At 47.2% G+C, this 18,332-nt stretch overlaps 10 protein-coding genes across 10 annotated transcripts in view; 5 read left to right on the top strand and 5 right to left on the bottom strand.

Annotated features, from left to right (window-relative positions):
- PPTG_22741 (hypothetical protein) overlaps positions 1–691 on the top strand; it is a 4,351-nt gene extending 3,660 nt beyond the window's left edge. Inside the window, exon 2 of the mRNA XM_008905950.1 lies at positions 12–691. Coding sequence (XP_008904198.1) covers positions 12–626 — 615 coding nt within the window. The 3' untranslated portion in view covers positions 627–691. The remainder of the gene's footprint in view (positions 1–11) is intronic.
- Positions 692–1,393: 702 nt separating this feature from the next.
- On the top strand, positions 1,394–2,418 carry PPTG_10574 (hypothetical protein; the record flags this gene model as incomplete). The annotated part of the gene is made up of 1 exon (XM_008905949.1): positions 1,394–2,418. A coding segment is annotated over one exon (904 nt), but the record flags the coding sequence as incomplete, so codon positions are not given.
- A 1,563-nt stretch (positions 2,419–3,981) lies between these two features.
- On the top strand, positions 3,982–5,151 carry PPTG_10573 (hypothetical protein; the record flags this gene model as incomplete). Its single annotated transcript, XM_008905948.1, has 1 exon — positions 3,982–5,151. One exon carries the CDS (start codon positions 3,982–3,984, stop codon positions 5,149–5,151), a length of 1,170 nt encoding a protein of 389 aa, XP_008904196.1.
- Positions 5,152–6,578: 1,427 nt separating this feature from the next.
- Positions 6,579–7,748, top strand: PPTG_10572 (hypothetical protein; the record flags this gene model as incomplete). The annotated part of the gene is made up of 1 exon (XM_008905947.1): positions 6,579–7,748. One exon carries the CDS (start codon positions 6,579–6,581, stop codon positions 7,746–7,748), a length of 1,170 nt encoding a protein of 389 aa, XP_008904195.1.
- A 1,643-nt stretch (positions 7,749–9,391) lies between these two features.
- On the top strand, positions 9,392–10,758 carry PPTG_10571 (hypothetical protein). The gene has a single exon (XM_008905946.1). The coding sequence runs from the start codon at positions 9,504–9,506 to the stop codon at positions 10,671–10,673; it is 1,170 nt and encodes a 389-aa protein (XP_008904194.1). The 5' UTR covers positions 9,392–9,503; the 3' UTR covers positions 10,674–10,758.
- On the bottom strand, positions 9,617–11,163 carry PPTG_10570 (hypothetical protein). Its single transcript, XM_008905945.1, has one exon. The coding sequence runs from the start codon at positions 11,091–11,093 to the stop codon at positions 10,773–10,775; it is 321 nt and encodes a 106-aa protein (XP_008904193.1). The 5' UTR covers positions 11,094–11,163; the 3' UTR covers positions 9,617–10,772.
- A 226-nt stretch (positions 11,164–11,389) lies between these two features.
- Positions 11,390–12,349, bottom strand: PPTG_10569 (hypothetical protein). The gene has a single exon (XM_008905944.1). The coding sequence runs from the start codon at positions 12,248–12,250 to the stop codon at positions 11,759–11,761; it is 492 nt and encodes a 163-aa protein (XP_008904192.1). The 5' UTR covers positions 12,251–12,349; the 3' UTR covers positions 11,390–11,758.
- A 318-nt stretch (positions 12,350–12,667) lies between these two features.
- Positions 12,668–15,001, bottom strand: PPTG_10568 (hypothetical protein). The gene is made up of 2 exons (XM_008905943.1): positions 13,901–15,001; positions 12,668–13,824 (listed from the first exon to the last, which is right to left on the bottom strand). Exons 1-2 carry the CDS (start codon positions 14,923–14,925, stop codon positions 12,714–12,716), a joined length of 2,136 nt encoding a protein of 711 aa, XP_008904191.1. The 5' UTR covers positions 14,926–15,001; the 3' UTR covers positions 12,668–12,713.
- A 335-nt stretch (positions 15,002–15,336) lies between these two features.
- Positions 15,337–16,692, bottom strand: PPTG_22740 (hypothetical protein; the record flags this gene model as incomplete). The annotated part of the gene is made up of 3 exons (XM_008905942.1): positions 15,337–15,873; positions 15,927–16,126; positions 16,281–16,692. The coding sequence occupies 3 exons, from the start codon at positions 16,690–16,692 to the stop codon at positions 15,337–15,339; spliced, it is 1,149 nt and encodes a 382-aa protein (XP_008904190.1).
- A 100-nt stretch (positions 16,693–16,792) lies between these two features.
- On the bottom strand, positions 16,793–17,458 carry PPTG_10567 (hypothetical protein; the record flags this gene model as incomplete). Its single annotated transcript, XM_008905941.1, has 1 exon — positions 16,793–17,458. One exon carries the CDS (start codon positions 17,456–17,458, stop codon positions 16,793–16,795), a length of 666 nt encoding a protein of 221 aa, XP_008904189.1.
- Between the last annotated feature and the right edge of the window lie 874 nt (positions 17,459–18,332).

The raw sequence follows: 18,332 nt of genomic DNA, 5'->3' as shown, positions 1-18,332 counted from the left end.
CGGTACTGGAGGTGACGTGCGCTGAGCGTGCCGTGTTCTACCGTGAACGGATGTCGAATTACTACGGTCCGTTGCCGTACAGTCTGTCGCTGTGGCTCGCCGAGGTGCCGTATCTTATCGTCGTGATCAGCATGTTCGTGTCCATCGAGTACTGGCTGGTCGGTTGGAGTGATAACGTGAAGGATTTCTTCTTCTTCATGTTCATCTTCTACCTCTACACGTCGGCGTGTACGTACGTGGGTCAGTGGATGTCTGCTTTGATGCCGAACGAGAAGGTGGCGAACGTGGCTGTGGGTGCTCTGTCGTGTTTGTTCAACCTCTTCTCGGGCTTCCTGCTGCCTCGTACGGCAATGAAACCGGGCTACAAATGGTTCCAGTACTTGATGCCTTCGTACTACTCTCTCTCTGCATTGGCTGGTATTCAGTTCGGCGACAATCAGGACATTATTACCGTGACAACAAAAGGTGTTGCATCAAATTTGACAGTGGCAGCGTTCGTCAAGAAGACATACGACTTCCACCCCGAGCGCAAATACGACTTCATGGCGGGGCTACTCGTGATTTGGGCCGTGCTTCAGATAGCTATTTACCTCACGTTCAAGTACGTCAGCCACCTCAAGAGATAAGCAACCGGTAGCTTTCGTCCGCGGACGACTTTACTTTTTCAAATACATTGAATTGGTTTCTAGCATTTTAGTTTGCTGTTTTCGATCGACAATGAGAAAAACGTACGTTGATCACGTACCTGACCAAATGATCGTAATCATTTGTCCTACGTGGTCGCTGGTGAGCCACCACACTACCGTACTTGTACTAAACAATGTCAATGAAACTGCTTGAACAATCTCCACTTCAAAGCCAGACGGATTCAGATCATGTTGCTAGAGACTGTTGTTCTAGGCCAGCCTCAAGCCAGGCTGTATCCACGACATGGTCTCGTCATCTTTTGATCAAGCGCGCCCTTCGCTTGGCATCAACAGTTGTCCATTGCCTTTCTTAATCTTCAAGGGTATACGACTCACGGATACGCAGCATATAGACAAATTTGCTTTTTTTCTGGCGTTCACTTTCCACTCACTCTCCAATACGCAAAATACCGGAAGAGCTAATCGATGGCGCAGTCACGCGAACGGAGTCCAGCCAAACTTGCCAAGCACCGCCTGACGAACCGCGAGTGCATGCGTAGAGCAAGACAACGCCAACGTCAGGAACTGCAAGACATGCAAACCACAGTTTCAGCACTTGAAAGACAGTACGCAGAGCTGTCCCAGCGCTCGGCCAAAGCAGCACAGAGCAGTGATACACCCTTAACCCAGATATATCAGGATGGAATGTATGCCGAAGCCGTCGCTGCAGCTAAGCGCCTTGGAGCGGAGAATCTTTACCTGCAGACCATGCTCAAACAGAAGATTATCTGGGAACGCCAAGTGCAACGGATTGTGGACTTCGACGCGAGCGATATAGTGCGCCCATTTAATTCTCAGAGCCACACGTGGAAGCTGAATCTCGACGTGCTGGACGAAGCCCAAGCCGAGAAAGAACTTGGATTCCGTCGCTTGACCGACATGGATTTTACACGAATCATCTTGGACAATAAGCGCGGCACCCGTCATGTTGAAAATCGACTACTCCAGACGGCGAGCAGCACACGTTCCCACCGCATGCAAGCTTTTGGCTGGGATATTATACAGCGAATCGAAGGCGGTGTGATGGAGTTCGTATTCACGAAGAAATTTTCAGGACTTAATGTCCACGAAATCTTGCAGACAACATTGGCGAATGACCTGGAGCTTGAATTGTGCAGGAAGATTAAAGCGGAGACGCTGCGTCTGCAAGTTATCCAGCAGCTGGGTCCAAACGCTTTTGTGTTCGTACACGACGTGTCCTCCACCGGCGATATCGGTATCTTCAGGTCGGTCGTCGCACGGTTTTTAATTGAAGACACCAGAGAGTTCCAGCTGAACACGTCTGCTTTGAGCAAGTCTAGTGGTTTGGTTACTGGGAATGGCTATGTATTGGGCACCCACAGTGTTATCACTGACAAAGCGCAGCATTTGTCAGATGAAGAGTTGTCTGGAAGGCTCGCATGGGCCGACGTTTCTCTGTCCGTCGGGATATACGACGTGGTCGACCCGACTACAGGTGAGACGTACCAGTACGTGTGTTGGGCAGGTCGAACAGATTATTGCAGCGAGGAACACGCTCAACGTAACGCCTCTGATACAGTACAATGCATGCTGCGCTGGGAGATGTTAGTGATCGCACCGGCACTCAATCTTGTCTCAACTAGTAATTAAATGTGGAGAAAATTATACGGGGTTACCAGTACGCAGCAATGGAAGCTACTCAAACAGTTATCACTTATGTAAATCCGGAAAACTAATGATGCACTTTGCAAGGCGAAGTTCTGAATACTTACAGATATTTTGAAATTCTTGTTGGAACTGTAAAGACTAACATTGTGGTTTCCACAAGAGATTTCGTCCGGAGGACTGTCATTCATGCAACAAGAATCCAAATTGACTAAGAAAAGCAGTTCATCGTACCGTACTAGCAACATGAGCGCGGTGCCGCCACCTATTACATTTAAAACCACTCGTTGATGTCATCGGCGTAAATTCTCTTGCAGAGAAGACGACGATAACGCAATATACCGTCTAACTTTCAATAACTTTAACTAAAACTTCAACCGCTTTGGCAGAAGATCTTACCAAGTCACCAGGGCTGATAAAACCTGCTGTTTTTGAATGCAATAGAGTTTTATTGTGGCTTAACAAAAAACTAGTTTATTTTTAACTTTGAGTATGGTTTTTGGTGTTTACACGGCTTTTGACTTATTTGTAGGGGGTCAATGTTGTTTGGAACGTCTAGAATGTATTTGAAATCAATGCGGTGAGAAATTAACATCTACCAACTTAATTCAACATAAATAGAGGATCTCTGAACAATAAAAAAAGAAAATAACATCTATCTCGCGTAAGATTTTGACGCGAGCAGTAAATTTGGTCCGCACACTACTGCAAGACAACACGGCTAGGAAGAATCACTACACAATGAAGCATAGTTAATTGTTCAAGTAATATTTTCGATCACAGATCCTCAAAAGTCGAATTTCTTAATAAGGAATAATGATTAAAAAAATATGGTATTAATAGTAAATTATGACGAAGTGGACTGAGGGAAATGCCATCAAAGGCTGTTGAGATTGTACTACATGGCTGCCAAGTTGGATGCGGCGCTACCTGTTGCAGTAACGGCAGACATTATTCAGCCGAACATCTCAATATTGATGAATGTTTGTGGTATTGGTACCTCGCTCATCTCAACTACCGCTGGGCGTTTCCCATTAACGGTAGATACCACAGCTGGTTGGATATCTACTTTACAGCTAAGAATATGAGAAGTAGGTAGTCCGTTTTCCTTCCTTTTAAAAAGTTAAACTTGTTGGTAAATTAGTAACATTTGTCGGATAAAAAATGCATGTAAATGTCCCGGACTTTAAACCAAGGTTGGTAAGTGTCGAAAATCGGGAGTTAGAGCAAGTTTGATGCTACCGTTGTCCTCGCCAAGGCCAAGGGGAACAAGTAGATGATCTAGTAGAGCCAGAGTAGGATACATGTGTTCAACTGTATCCCCAGCCAGACACAAGATATCTGTAAAAAAAAATTAATAATGTCAAGCCATCGATCCCGACAATTGAAACTCAACGTGGTTCGTTAGTTTAACGAACTGGTCGTGAGATGTACACTGCGTACAGTACAGGGGTTGCCTAAGGCGCTTCGCCATTGCACCAGACTGCGAAGATCTGAGGATCCGACGCGTGGGATGATGTGGCACGACTCGCTGTGTATAACCCGGGTAAAGCTGTGCTTTTCACACCTCAAAGCACTCTGAACTCATGAAACGCACGACTCAGGCATTGATCCGCCGCGCTCATTCCTCCTCTTAAGTCACGAGTTAGCACTACCCGTAGTTCTCAGTATGTTTCAACGCAAGTTAACCCCAGCAGAGCAGGAGGCGCGTCGCGTCAAGAACCGCGTTGGCATGCGTAAAATCCGCCTGCGACAACGACAAGAGCTGCTAGCAATGAAAAGCACAGTAATTGAGCTCGAGAAAGAGTATGCAGAGCTGTGTCGTCGGGCTGAAGCTGCAAATAAAGACACCGAGTTGGCTACACTACACATGGATCACAGCGACGAACAAGGCCACCCAGACTTGGCGGCGCTGGCAAAACAACTCGGAGCCGAGAAGCTGCTTCTACGCTCGATGCTCAAGCAAAAGGCAGCGTGGACGCTCCAGATCCAGCGCGTTCTCGACTTCGAAGCTAGCAGTTTGGCTGCCACACAGAAGTTTCAGAGCGCTGTGGAGGTGCAACTTGATACGGTGGATGAGGTTCAGGCAGAGAAAGAGTTGGGGTTCCACCCTCTGACTGAGTGGGATCTGACTCGTACCATTCTAGACAATAAACGGGATATCCGCCACGTCGAGAATCGACTGAACCCTCCATCCGGACTTGTGGACAAACGCACGCATCGAATGCAAGCCTTTGGTTGGGACATCATACAACGCGTCGAAGGTAGTGTGATGGAGTTCGTCTTCTTGAAAAAGTTCACCAACCTCAACGTGCTCGACATCATGCACAAGACGTGGACGAATGACATTCAGTTGTCAAGGTTCAAGACTGTCAAAGCCGAAACGTCCAGACTTGAAGTTCTCCAGCAGATGAACCCAAACGCCTACGTGTTTGTACGTGATGTTGATTCTCCTAGCGATATCTCTATTTTTCGTTCGGTATTCGTACACTTCTTAGTCGAAGCGACCAAAGAGTTCTCATGCTCAGACGGTAGTACACTTACTGGCACGGGGTACGTCTTGGGTACACAGAGCGTCGCTGTTGATTACCCCAGCGACAGCATCCATCGAGATGAAGCTGGTCGGAAAATAGCGTGGGCCGACCTCGCCCTTACTACTGAAGCGTACGACGTGGAGAACGCGATGACAGGCGAAAAGTATCAACAAGTTGTATGGGCTGGCAGAACCGACTTTTGCACTGAAGAAGACGTGCAACGAAATGCTGCGGATACACTGCAAGGCCTGCTTCGGTGGAAGATGAAGATTATCACATCAGTGCTTAACCTCACGTCACTTTGATCTTTACTCACCATTCCAGAAAATAGTATTTATCGTAGTTTAGTAAAAATCCATGGGTTGCGCCTGCAAAATATTATTAAGATTTATCACTGTTGCAACGGCTTGCTTCTTGAATCCACTTGAGGAATCTTCGGCTGTGTGTTACCCATTTCAATGTCCGGAAAATAAACGCTCTTAATAAGTGCAAATAAACCGGTTTCTAACGAAGCACAAAGCTGAACGCATCTCGTGGTTGTGGTGGCATTGGAGTGCCTATGATCATTATCACAAACATGGCCGGCCTTTTGTAACTTTGATAGGCCCCTCCACTTCAAGGTATTCCTCTTGTACGTAGTCTCAATCACCATTGTAGGAATTCGCCCTTATGTGATTCGTACTTTGACTACCGGGTCCACGAGACATCTCTGAATAGAGCGACCCTACCTTTGTTTAATAACCTAAAATATTATCGCGAAACACGGCTAGAAATGTCCTTTCCCTATTAGCTTATCATATTATCTAAATCAGATTTGCGTATCTGCAAAACAGGGTATAGAACCGATTATGGTGCAATTTCTGTTAATCGATTGGAGTGGTGAATCCAGTTAGAATAAACCACTAATGAATAAACCACTTCGCCAAAATTAGATAATGAGGCAAGAGGTGCCTTGTGTGTCTATTGAGCAAAACAGCCATTATTTGTACGCCGGATAAATCTTCTACATAGCTTCCTGTTACTACCAGGTGCCCCGTGGTCCTTTGCAATCACTTAGGATTCACCTAGCCTTGCTGGAAGCATAGATGCACGGCTAGCTTGCTGTATTTGTTTAGCCGATTAAGTTTGTAATGTCGAGTTTGAACGTGACATTCTGGCTTATTTACTTACAAATCAGTTTCGAGTCCGATTAAGCATACGGTTCAATTTGCTAATCACTTGATGATATCGGAGTCTAAATTGATATGGCGATTCTAAATAGGAGATCACACAGACTAAATAAGTCTAAATAAACCTGCTTTGATAATTCGGACTTCCAATTACTATTTTGCTTTCAATACCAAACGTCAAGCCTATCATGTCACTTCAGTCGGTCGTGAGCTGTAGCACCACAATCATCTCGGCGCAGCCCTCGATCCTTGCGTCAGAATATTATGGATACAGTACTGCATCCCGTTTTCGCTCCCTCGGAATTTGATAAACTTCCGGATATAATGTGTCTTTTGCAAAATATATCCTCTACATTCCTTGCTGAAACCTGAAGTGTTTGCAAACCCTATATGGTCCACCCCTGCGAAAACGGGGCGCACCACTGTATCAGCCACTACACACCATCGTCATATTTGATGCCTGAAACGCAGCATCAACCGTTGCAAGAGTAGACACCACATCTTTATTTCACCGGTACTTCATTTTCAATTATCGCACCAAGAACAACAAACGACGGTAATCGATGGCGCGACGCAAACGAAGCCCAGCCGATCTTGAAACGCACCGCCTGAAGAACCGCGAATGCATGCGTAAAGCGAGACAACGTAGACGTCAGGAGCTACAGGAGATGCAAACCACGCTGTCAGTACTCGAGAAACAGTACGCAGAGCTGTCCCAACGCTCAGCCAACAAAGCAAAGAACTCAGATGCTGAGCTGCCTAAAACGTGTCGAGATCGAATGTATGCCGAAGTGGTTGCGTTAGCTAAGCGACTAGGAGCTGAAAACCTTTACCTGCAGACCATGCTGAAGCAAAAAATTACGTGGGAACACCAGTTACAACGCGCGGTGGACTTCGAAATGAGCGATATATTTACAACAACAACACGTGTCCAGAGCAGCGCAAGACAGTTAAATCTAGACATACTAACGGAAGACCAGGCCGAGAAAGAACTTGGATTCCGTCGCTTGACCGACTGGGACCTTACGCGGATTATCTTGGACAATAAGCGCGACACCCGTCACGTCGAAAATCTTCTACTCCAGACGGCGGGCAGCACACGTTCCCACCGCATGCAAGCTTTTGGCTGGGATATTATACAGCGGATCGAGGGCGGTGTGATGGAGTTCGTATTCACGAAGAAATTTTCAGGGCTTAATGTCCACGAAATCTTGCAGACAACGTTAGCGAATGACTTGGAACTTGAGCTTTTGAGGAAGGTCAGAGGGGAGACACTTCGCCTGCAAGTCATTCAGCAAATGGGTCCAAACGCTTTTGTGTTCGTACACGACGTGTCCTCCACAGGCGATATTAACATTTTTCGGTCGGTTGTCGCTCGATTCCTAATTGAGGATACTAGAGAAGTTCCACTCAACACCAGTGGTGTAGTAACTGGTACAGGCTACATCTTGGGGACTCACAGTGTGGTTACTGACAAAGCGCAGCATCTGTCCGTAGAAGAATTGTCTGGAAAGCTCGCATGGGCCGATGTAGCTCTATCCATCGGAATATACGACGTCGTTGACTCGATAACAGGCGAGACCAACCAATACGTGCGTTGGGCTGGTCGCCATGATTATTGCAGCGAGGAACACGCTCTGCAGAATGCATCTGATACTCTGCAGTGCATGCTGCGCTGGGAGATGTCAGTGATCGCACCGGCACTTAATCTGGTCTCGATTAGCTGCACTTAAAGGGTTAAATGTGACATACAGATAGAAACGAATAACTTTGTATAATATACATATACTTGTCCATTGCGTGCGTGTAGAGCAGGAAATGACTTCGGCTTTTCATGTAGACATGCCACGCGTTCATCGTACCACTGATTTTGCTGACAGTCGTCAACACCGATCGCGTGGATGCAATTAACTAGACATAGCTTGAAGCTCCAGATTGAAGCAGAGCGATCCGGTCTTGACTCAAGACCCTTGACACCAGCTCGTCTACAAATCATTTTATCGCCGCCACACAGCATCATACAGATTCACCTGATTACACACAATCTCATCCATCCCTCTCGTCATCATTTGTCTGTGGATTGGTGGCAATCTCGACAACGCTGCGATCGTTCTCGAGTGCCATTGAATGCCGACAGCTACAATAGCAAAACTAAGTGTGGACGCACTTAATATTTGTAGCTGGTTGACTGCACTGGTAAGATTCGTGAAATAAGAACCACAAAAACTGGAAGACACACTGCGGAAGCTCAATATGAGATAACCCAGCACGAAACGCAAGACCCCCAGTTGATCGTGGAAGACCACGCGTGTACTTAAATTAAATACAAGCACAGAGAGCACCGTGCAAGCGCTACTTGCGTCGAGTGTCGTAGCCTTCACGCGTCAACTCCCGTCGTTATACTGGCTGAAGTATAATCTGCTGAAACAAAATGCTGAGCGGAGTGGTCACGGAAAGAGGGCTATCTCGAAATTTGAAATACAGACACAGAAACAGCGGAAACTTGCCTGGACCAACATCTCCAATAAAATCGACGTTGTCAATAGGCGAGTCGTATTGGCGTGTTTGTTGTATCCCTGTGAAGGGATACGTTCAGTGCAATTTTAACACCACAGCTCGCTTATTTCATGGAGATGCTTCTTGCACCACTCGACACTTGTTGGTGGGTGACTAATAATGAAATGTCACCAACACGCCAGTACAGGATTTTCAAGTAAAAGTTAACTTTGAATTTAGTTTCCCGAGCGAGATGAACGAGCATGAATTGTCACTCCCTCGGACACCCTTTTCGATCGCGTCCTCTAGCGAATAGTATCAAGACAAAAACAAAAAAAAAAAAATTATGAGAATGTTCAGACTGGTCTTGTTTAACGTCCAAGATAATCCGGCGTGGGTGTAACACAAAACACTATAATATGCACACTAAGTACTAGTATACAGATTTCACCAGGCAAGCAAGCAGGCGAAGAATGCAATGCCGGCGCTTGTACTACGGTAGATTAGACAATGGCGACCATGACCGAGTGCTCGATACCGGCGATTTTCGAGCCGTCGATTAGAGGCGTGCTTCTTGTCACCACACGATCCATCTCTGTTGCTATTACAGTGGCTATGAATACACGTGGCACTTCCAACACTTGTTGGCATGCGTCATGCCCAGTACAGTGAAGTGTTTACGCCCAAAAGAACGCCATTCATGATGACGATGAACCTAGACGTGGTTCTTACTACATGCGGCTACTGCCATCCGCTTAACCTGCTCTATAGTCCACACGGAGTCTGCCACACGGTGATTGCATCCCACAGTTGTTGCCTACAAGACGGCGGCGCAAGAGCCAATGGTATTGTCTCTTGGCCATCTTTGATGATGTGGCATGGCACATCGCTTGTCTATCCCGGTTAACTCTCTTGCTCTCCTCAGGCCACAAAGTACTCACTCCTGATAGTAGCGCACGCTCAGCTTCTTCGAAGTCATTCTCTCTTTCATCATGTACCGACGCAAGTTAACCCCAGCAGAGCAGGAGGCGCGTCGCGTCAAGAACCGCGTTGGCATGCGTAAAATCCGCCAGCGACAACGACAAGAGCTGCTAGCAATGAAAAGCACAGTAATTGAGCTCGAGAAAGAGTATGCAGAGCTGTGTCGTCGGGCTGAAGCCGCAAATAAAGACACCGAGTTGGCTACACTACATATGGATCACAGCGACGAACAAGGCCACCCAGACTTGGCGGCGCTGGCAAAACAACTCGGAGCCGAGAAGCTGCTTCTACGCTCGATGCTCAAGCAAAAGGCAGCGTGGACGCTCCAGATCCAGCGCGTTCTCGACTTCGAAGCTAGCAGTTTGGCTGCCACACAGAAGTTTCAGAGCGCTGTGGAGGTGCAACTTGATACGGTGGATGAGGTTCAGGCAGAGAAAGAGTTGGGGTTCCACCCTCTGACTGAGTGGGATCTGACTCGTACCATTCTAGACAATAAACGGGATATCCGCCACGTCGAGAATCGACTGAACCCTCCATCCGGACTTGTGGACAAACGCACGCATCGAATGCAAGCCTTTGGTTGGGACATCATACAACGCGTCGAAGGTAGTGTGATGGAGTTCGTCTTCTTGAAAAAGTTCACCAACCTCAACGTGCTCGACATCATGCACAAGACGTGGACGAATGACATTCAGTTGTCAAGGTTCAAGACTGTCAAAGCCGAAACGTCCAGACTTGAAGTTCTCCAGCAGATGAACCCAAACGCCTACGTGTTTGTACGTGATGTTGATTCTCCTAGCGATATCTCTATTTTTCGTTCGGTATTCGTACACTTCTTAGTCGAAGCGACCAAAGAGTTCTCATGCTCACACGGTAGTACAATTACTGGCACGGGGTACGTCTTGGGTACACAGAGCGTCGCTGTTGATTATCCCAGCGACAGCATCCATCGAGACGAAGCTGGTCGGAAAATAGCGTGGGCCGACCTCGCCCTTACTACTGAAGCGTACGACGTGGAGAACGCGATGACAGGCGAAAAGTATCAACAAGTTGTATGGGCTGGCAGAACCGACTATTGCACTGAAGAAGACGCGCAACGAAATGCTGCGGATACACTGCAAGGCCTGCTTCGGTGGGAGATGAAGATCGTTGCGCCAGCACTCAACCTAACGTTACTTTGACATTCAATCCCAGTTGCAACAACAGTCACTCCTTCATCTGGTTATGTAAAATAAATGTGAGATTCTTGTCTCTTTTGAGCCACCATTTGCCACTTCCTTCTACAGGATGTTGCACCATTCGTTGCCGTAGATGCTGGCGTTATTCAGTTCTCCACAGTTTCGGCATCTCCAGCTCGTGCAGCCAGCGGGAAGCGGGTATGGCGCTGAGCACTTGTTGCACAGTGCGTTGCTCTGCGCGTCGCGGCGAATGTTGGAGTTGTTAGGCACCACACGAGTCTGGACGGCTGGAAAGCTACCGGGCGAGGCAGGCACGGCTTCGACCACAGGGCGGCCGTGTGCATCCACTTGGACGGGCTGGCCTGTGGCCATCGGGTAGCTCGGCGCGTCAACGGTTTTCTGCGGCTTCTTCGGAGGGTCCATTGTTGCCTTGAGAGTTTGGCTGAAAATGAGTGTGAGAAAAGAAAACAAGGGGTCAACCAATGAGAGGAAGACATTCTTATAGTGACTGGATTTTTTTTAGGCGATAAAGAACCCCTCAATAGTAATTCCATTAATTTTTTTTTATAATTTATCGCCCTTATTTAGAAGGCACGTGTTCGTGTGCCCATCTAGAAGACAATAGAGAGGTTTCTGCATCTAACAATTCCCAGTCCAGTCCTGCGTTTAGACAAGGGACCAAGATAGCACAAAGCTACATTTCTGTGGCCTCCTTTTCTATTCGCAGTCTGCAAGCATCAATATTAATTTTGCGAGGTGCTTAAGTGCCAGCTACCACGTAAATTACAAGTGTAACGAAGAAATTGGGAACAACTTGGCGATCGAGCACGACATCCAGCCAGACGGAGAGATCCCCGTCGACCCCAACGCCACGAGCTCACCGCCTCCTCTCCTAGATAGACCCGGACACGTGCGTGCCTTTCCTCCACGGGTTTGAAGCCCACGTAGTAACACGACGTACGCGCGAGAGCCTGTATATAGTGCTACCGTCCAGAGTGGATCTTCCCGGGCAAGGATGTCGCTACTACACTCGCGTGCACGGCAGATACAACGACTCGGGTTAGCTGCACGTACGCAGAACAACAGCTTCAACGGTGAGAGGGCACAGACGCGCAGTAGTCATTGATCCTCGCTGCCACGATGTGGGTCGGCATGTACAGCTTGTCCGAGAAGGTGTCGTGCACGTAGTCGATCATGTGTAGAAAAATTCTGCTTAGCCGTCCACGAGAGCTTCCAAAAACCTGTAGCATGTCGTAGTAGCGCATTGGGGTAGCGAGGCGGCGAATCATGATGCACAGAGCCTCGATACCAGGACAGCGATCGTGAACTTTGCCATTGTAGACAGTAACCACTTCATCTGGAATACGCAGCAACGAAAACAGCTCATGGATTCCAGCCACGTCGAAACGAAACTCATGCTCACAGTTAGCGTTAGTGTAGCGTGCCAAGTCAAAGGACACGTTAGGAATTAAGGGCCGCTCTACGCAGTCAATTAGGCTCAGGTAACGCATCTTTTTCTTGCGGCTGAAGTTCCGCCGCGTCATGATGTACCATTGCAGCAACTCGACTTGGTTGACCATGGTACGTAGAAAAACAGTTGGACGGGGAGAGCTGTGCTGATAAATTGATTGTTTAAGGTCGCCAACAGAGAAAACTTTTCTTGAAACTTGCAAAATCTCAAGATCATCTGAAAGCAAATTCCTGGGTAATACACATAAATGAGCCCGCGCAAAACAAATCAATGCTAGTTAACCATTCGATTAGATACACCATTGCAAAGATGAATGTCTCTTCTACAAAATGAGACCTTGTCGAGAAAATTTTATTCAGTCGTTTTCACACAAAGTTTGTTTGAAAAAGTTGTCTCCGATTCGGCGAGACAATTTCAAAAAAATTTTTATTGGTCAATCCAGTGTAAAATTGTCATACGAATCGTTTGGTACCACTCAAAAGCTCAAATTTGAAGCCAATCCCACCTAAAAAGCTTTGCCAACAAATCGCTTTTAAAATCCAGGTGTATATTTTGAGATGAAGATGCTAAATTTAGAGATTCCAGATTAGCATCATTTTGATTTGCTGACGATTTAGATTGTTCGAGTGCGTTTCTTCTCCTGCTGAGTGGGCTGTTTTTCCTTGTGCTTCATCAGTTAATTCAGCCGCTGCATCAGTTGCAGACTCAGAGGCAGCGGCCCTCGCTCGTTTCTTTTTCTTCGTTGCTTCTTTGCGCTTCTCGGCGCGAGCTTTCTGAATAGCTTTCGCCTTACGTTCATCCTCATCGTTGGGCGGGTCGTACAGTGCATCGTTGATAAACTCCTCGGGAACGTAGCGGCGTACCTGGTTGTAGATGGTTTGGATCTTTTCACAGTTTGGCGGTGGTTTCGGCAAGGGTTCTAGGTGGGCCGTAAAGAGCACTTGGACACGCGTCGCATCCGTCACAATTCCGTCATACTTGCGGCGCAGGTCTTGGACCACAGCATCAGAGTCAGGGCCTTTCTTGCACGCAACTACACCTGGATTATCCTCGCGCATCTCAAATAGCTGATACTTCTGTATACCGATGAGATTCTTGTAGGCATCCTTGGCCACGTTTCGATACTCTTTGATAATATGGTTTTCCGCCTCAATGTGCACTAGTGCGGACGTAGATGACGCATCGTTGACCGCGTCAATAAGTTGGTCCGTCGTCCGGATATCCAAACGAGCTAAGTGCTTTCGGACATGGCCAAAACCACGGTCTACAGCATTCTTAGTGTGTCCTTTGACAAAAAATTTCAACTTGATCACCTCGAGATCAGACATGTGGGCTAATAGCATTCGCACGACGTAGTTGTTCTTGTTCTGGCCACCACAATTGTCTGCATATATCGTAAGACGGCGAAACCCAGCGGGTAGGATGATTCGGTTGATGAAGTGATACAACATTGAGTTCACTTCGTCAGTCCCCTTACCGGTGACGGTCTCATCGTACACGTAATTATACTGCATCGCTTCGTTAGCGTAGTAAATTCCAAACATGTTCACACTTCGGAGCGACAAGAAGTACCATTGGGACGGGGTGCTGCTGATACTTGGTAGTGTGAGATTCTGGCTGAAGTCCATGATGATAACAGCGTGTTCTTCATCTGCCGATGCAAGATCCTTCTTGTATTCTTCCCTATAAATCAAAATGATGTTAGTATCCACCCATTCAACAGACGTGTAAATCAAATTGATTCTAGTATCCACATTACCTCATCAGTCTGGCAGCAGCGGTATGCTTTCCGAATTCTTCAGACTCCGCTGCAGTAGCACCACTACGCATGCGTGCCCAATAAATGCTGCACACATCGCAGACATTGCTACGTGGAGAGCGAATGCGTATGGTAGGGCAGAGCTTGGACAAGTACTGCCGGAAGGTACTTGGACTTGGCTCCCGCACACGTAAGCGAATTTGCTCGACGTAGTTGTGCATCTCTTGGTAAAGCTGATCCCACGTGAAATACGGCGGTAGCAACGTGTATTCTGCGTCGGAATAGTACAGTTTGACGACTTCGTCCTCGGTTTTCTGCTTTCTCACGCGTACTGGCACCACATCACCAGCAGAGCGAGCAAATTCTTCAAACCAGGAAACTAGCCAACGGAGATCAACTGCACTTGCGTGCTGGTTAAGGCGGTTACCGTGAGCTTTTATGGAGAATATGCCTTCTTTAATGCGCGTTCTGTAGCGTGTGCCAGTCGCTGTCGACACGCCGTAGCATGCGCACCAAGCCCTTCGACACACACGACCCACTATAGGAAGGTAATAGTGAAACTGTTGTCGTAATCCGTGATCTCGATGGCGAAGAACAGTGTCCGTTTGCATAAGCACAGCTAACGTCGTAATGATATTCTGCTTCTTCTCTCCGTTTGCCATTTGAGAAAGTGAACACAATAGCTGCTCGAGCTCCTTTGCCTTGCCCTCCAAGCACTTCTGCTCGCACTTATCTTCGCGTATGAGCCGGCTCACCTGGTCTCTAAGCTCTTCGCCAATCAAAATGATGCTAGTATCCCCAGGGCCACCAACCTCGTTTTCACTTGAATCGGCGATCTCGCCTCCACTTGATCCATCGTCTGCTTCCGGAACCCAGTCGCTGTCTAAGCTGCAGTCGCTGATGCCACTTGCTGCCTCCTCATTTTCAGCGTCAACATTGTGGACACTTTGCGGGATGTCAGGAAGCGCTGCTAGTTCCTCCAGTCTGGATCTTCTTCGCTGATACACCTGGCTAAATTTAGACATTGTAGAGAAATCACCCCCCTGGCAAAATCACTTAAGTACGAAAATCAGTGGACAAACTTTAACGGCGTTTATCTCGACAACGCAAATATGGTTAACTAGCATCACGGTGTTTTGCGCGGTCTCAAATGTAGCTTTTACGTCAGCTGATCTTGAATGGACTGGGATCAACGAGTGCAGAAACCTCTCTAATGGGACGAGACAATAGTGCCCACCTGCAACCAGCCGATCCCACTTACGCCCATCCATAAAAAGAGCCAGCTCATAAAGTATACGCGTTTCAAATGTATATCCGCATAATAGTTGCTGTTGACATTGAGCTTTGGACGGGTGAGAGTGCATCAACATCCGTGTATTAATTCGTTTTTATCACACTTCACGCGTGCATCAAATTGGGTCGCCTCGTGTATTTACTTAGATGCACATATGTAAGTATCTGTAACGCAAGTACTGTAAGGTTTTCTTGCCGAGGATTCCTGGCGAAGGAGCTCCAGCAAACAGTTCAAAGGCAAGCAGGACGTAAATACCACAAGTGTAGCTGTCCGTTTGAATCCCTAGATGAGACCCGTAGCTTTGAGCCCTACACCCATCCAATAGTTGGTCCGTAATTAACTGTTTCACCACTTGCGCAGCTAAACGAACTCCATTCTTGTACGAAGATCCCATTGGATCGTAGTAGTACAGCTTCTTTTTCTCCCCGATGCCAACCATTATTGAGCACCAATGGTTTTGATTGCAATTCACAGGTATAAGGAATTTTCCGGTAGGAGCACCGAAGAACAGGGTGACCAGAGCTTGATTGTCCGTCCAAATTTTGCCGTTGACAGGGACGCTGATCATGTGGGGGCTTGCCACGTTCAGAATTGGATTGGCACTAAACAGTTTGGTCATCACTGTAGTCATAATTTCGTCGCCAAGACTTCCTTTTGCTGCAAGGTCAAGCACACCCATCTACATAAATATTGTCAGTATTAAATTGAGCCATTCGTTATGCTCGAACTTACCTCGTGGGAAAGTAATGGTAGTTGTTTCAGTTTTGCACCCATATCTGAATCTTCCAGTACTTGAAAGTGCTTGTAGACAGGTAATTTAAAGTTGATCGTTGAAATCCAGGTCACAGCTCTTTCCACTAACCGCACAGCTGCCGTTGCTCGGTGGTACTCCTTCATCACCTTGAGCGTTTCCGTGGTAAAAACTCCAACACCTGGGATTTATATAGCGATATCAAGTTCAGCGACACCTATGCGTTTTTTTCTGCAAAGCAATAACTTTGACATCCCATTTGCGTAGCATGTCCTTCGGAAACGCTCTAGCCATTTCGTCTGCTGTGATGAGCGTCTTTGAACTGGGTAGATTACTCAATTCCCAGGCAATTGGGGACTTTGGCTTCTTGGTAAACACAAATATTCGAAACTTTCTCAGCCGTTCGGCCGCGGAGATGAATGTTGGGATTTTCGCCAGAATCTCTGCGATAGTCTTTATGCTCAGACCCATATTGTGCAATTCTGAGTCATCATTGGTCATCGTAATTGCTTGGTTGCGCTTCGACTTAACTACAGCAGCCTTTGTCTTTGGTCTTCCTCTAGATTTTGGAGGTGGATCAATATCAAACTCATCATCTGCTAGTAGAAGTTGTTGACCAATCTCCACGTGTTGCTCAGCTGGAAAATTTGCCCACCTCAGATTGTAAGGTGCCCGCCTCAGCTGGTAGCGTGGCAACCTCTGGTTGTAAAGCATACACACCTTCGAGCGGCCTTTAACCAGTCTCATGTTGCTGTAATTCATGAAGCGTTGTCGTGACTAGGTTCTCCTCCAGTAAAGAGGCCTCCACGTCGGCCACGTTGTGTTCACTGACCATGAGCTCGGAAACTTAGTCAGCTTCATTATCGGCGTTAAATGCCACCTCGTCCTCCAATCGTCGCGTTTCCAACGGCACTTCCAGAGGTACGCCCAAGGTTGTACGTATCGTCGACTCGAACCCATCACCGTACACATCCTCCGGAGCTGCCATGGGTGGAAGTACGGTAGATATTATCTGTCGAGCAGTTTCCTCACTTTCGCCACGCTTAAATCGCCGAGCTACCTCCTTGAGTACGTCAAGAGCTGTGCGGTACTGACGCATGCCCATACCAGCCATGGTCTCAGTAATTTCACTTGCTACGTACTTGGCCTCGCGAAATTTTCGATTTGTATTCCACGGCTTATCCTTGTCGTCAAGTACTAATCCAACCGAGAACGCCTTGCCAGGAATATCGTCTATATGTACTTCAGCACGTAGAGAAGACAACAACCATCTTGATGGCAAAAACAGAGTTGGAATCGCTGCTTCCATGCAAAGTGCTTTCCGAATGTAGAATACATGCCTACAGGGAAGCAGACGCGCCGACATAAACAAGCACGAACATACCCAGTTCTTCTTATTCACGGAATACTCAGCTCTTGGTTCGTCTAAAGCCTCGTCACATCCAGACTTATTCGTAATGGCAATGAATCCAGGAATTGTTTCGTGAAAATTATACCAGGCTGCTCCACTCATTGCGAAAGTGTACTACTGAAATATCAGGCCACACGCGTGTTGACTCACCAGATTTGCTAATGAGGTCATTTCACGGACATAGTTTGGATTATGAACCATCGAAACTTTGTGTACTTCACCATCAAAATTTCGCTCACTTCTGGTTTGGTAACAGATAATGGACGCTACACATTCATCCAGCCCCATGAAAGAGCTCATCGTGTCCTTCAGCTGCTTCCAGGATGACTCGAGCCGATTACTTGTGTTTTTCTCCCAATGTTGCAGCACTCTGACGCTCGTACGCACACCACACCATCTTGCAACTATCGTAGTTCTTGCAGAAATAACTCTCGAACGCATGCGCTTCTGCGCTTAACTGTTCTGTGTGACGAGGAGGATTCTCGAGTACTTGGATTGAGTTGTTTGTGTGGTGAAGCGCTTGAGAAATTTGGAGAATGTGAGACGGATGGAAATGGACCAATCAGCTGCGAGGGGTCGCCTACTTCAAGTGCGCAACCAGAACCATCATTCGGACTCGAACCTTCATTCTGGAGGCACCGTCATTCTGGTCAAGAGTGGATCGACAAGGTGCAATCATCGCGATCCGATCTGGTCCGATATAGGTGCAATGTTTTCGATAACCCCGGTTCAAAGTGGTTGTAGATTGACTGATTTGTGCCCATTGATGGGTACCACAAAGGGCCAGTTTGAGCAATCATGGGATGGGTAGAAGGTAGTGGACCGCTAGGACTTAAAGGAATAACAGAGTGGAATTTGCCTTATCAAGAACAAGTGTCTTCGGTCCTAGATTAGAAGGCTGTAGCGGAAGTACATTGGTCCATACAGTCATCAAGTTAATTCTACCTAGGACACACGTCAGTCGCCGGAGTTAGCA

Source organism: Phytophthora parasitica (genome assembly GCF_000247585.1).
Source record: "Phytophthora parasitica INRA-310 unplaced genomic scaffold supercont2.22, whole genome shotgun sequence".
Lineage (NCBI taxonomy): Eukaryota > Oomycota > Peronosporomycetes > Peronosporales > Peronosporaceae > Phytophthora > Phytophthora nicotianae.
The sequence above is the reverse complement of the archived record's forward strand: the minus strand, read 5'-3'. Positions and strand labels throughout refer to the sequence as shown.

Excerpts from the sequence above, each read along its gene's own strand:
- PPTG_10569 (XM_008905944.1), bottom strand. The coding sequence starts at position 12,250 with ATGGTCAACCAAGTCGAGTTGCTGCAATGGTACATCATGACGCGGCGG.
- PPTG_10570 (XM_008905945.1), bottom strand. The coding sequence starts at position 11,093 with ATGGACCCTCCGAAGAAGCCGCAGAAAACCGTTGACGCGCCGAGCTAC.
- PPTG_10571 (XM_008905946.1), top strand. The coding sequence starts at position 9,504 with ATGTACCGACGCAAGTTAACCCCAGCAGAGCAGGAGGCGCGTCGCGTC.
- PPTG_10568 (XM_008905943.1), bottom strand. The coding sequence starts at position 14,925 with ATGTCTAAATTTAGCCAGGTGTATCAGCGAAGAAGATCCAGACTGGAG. Across the intron at positions 13,825-13,900 it reads GCTGCTGCCAGACTGATGAG|GGAAGAATACAAGAAGGATC; the intron begins GTAATGTGGATA and ends TTTGATTTATAG.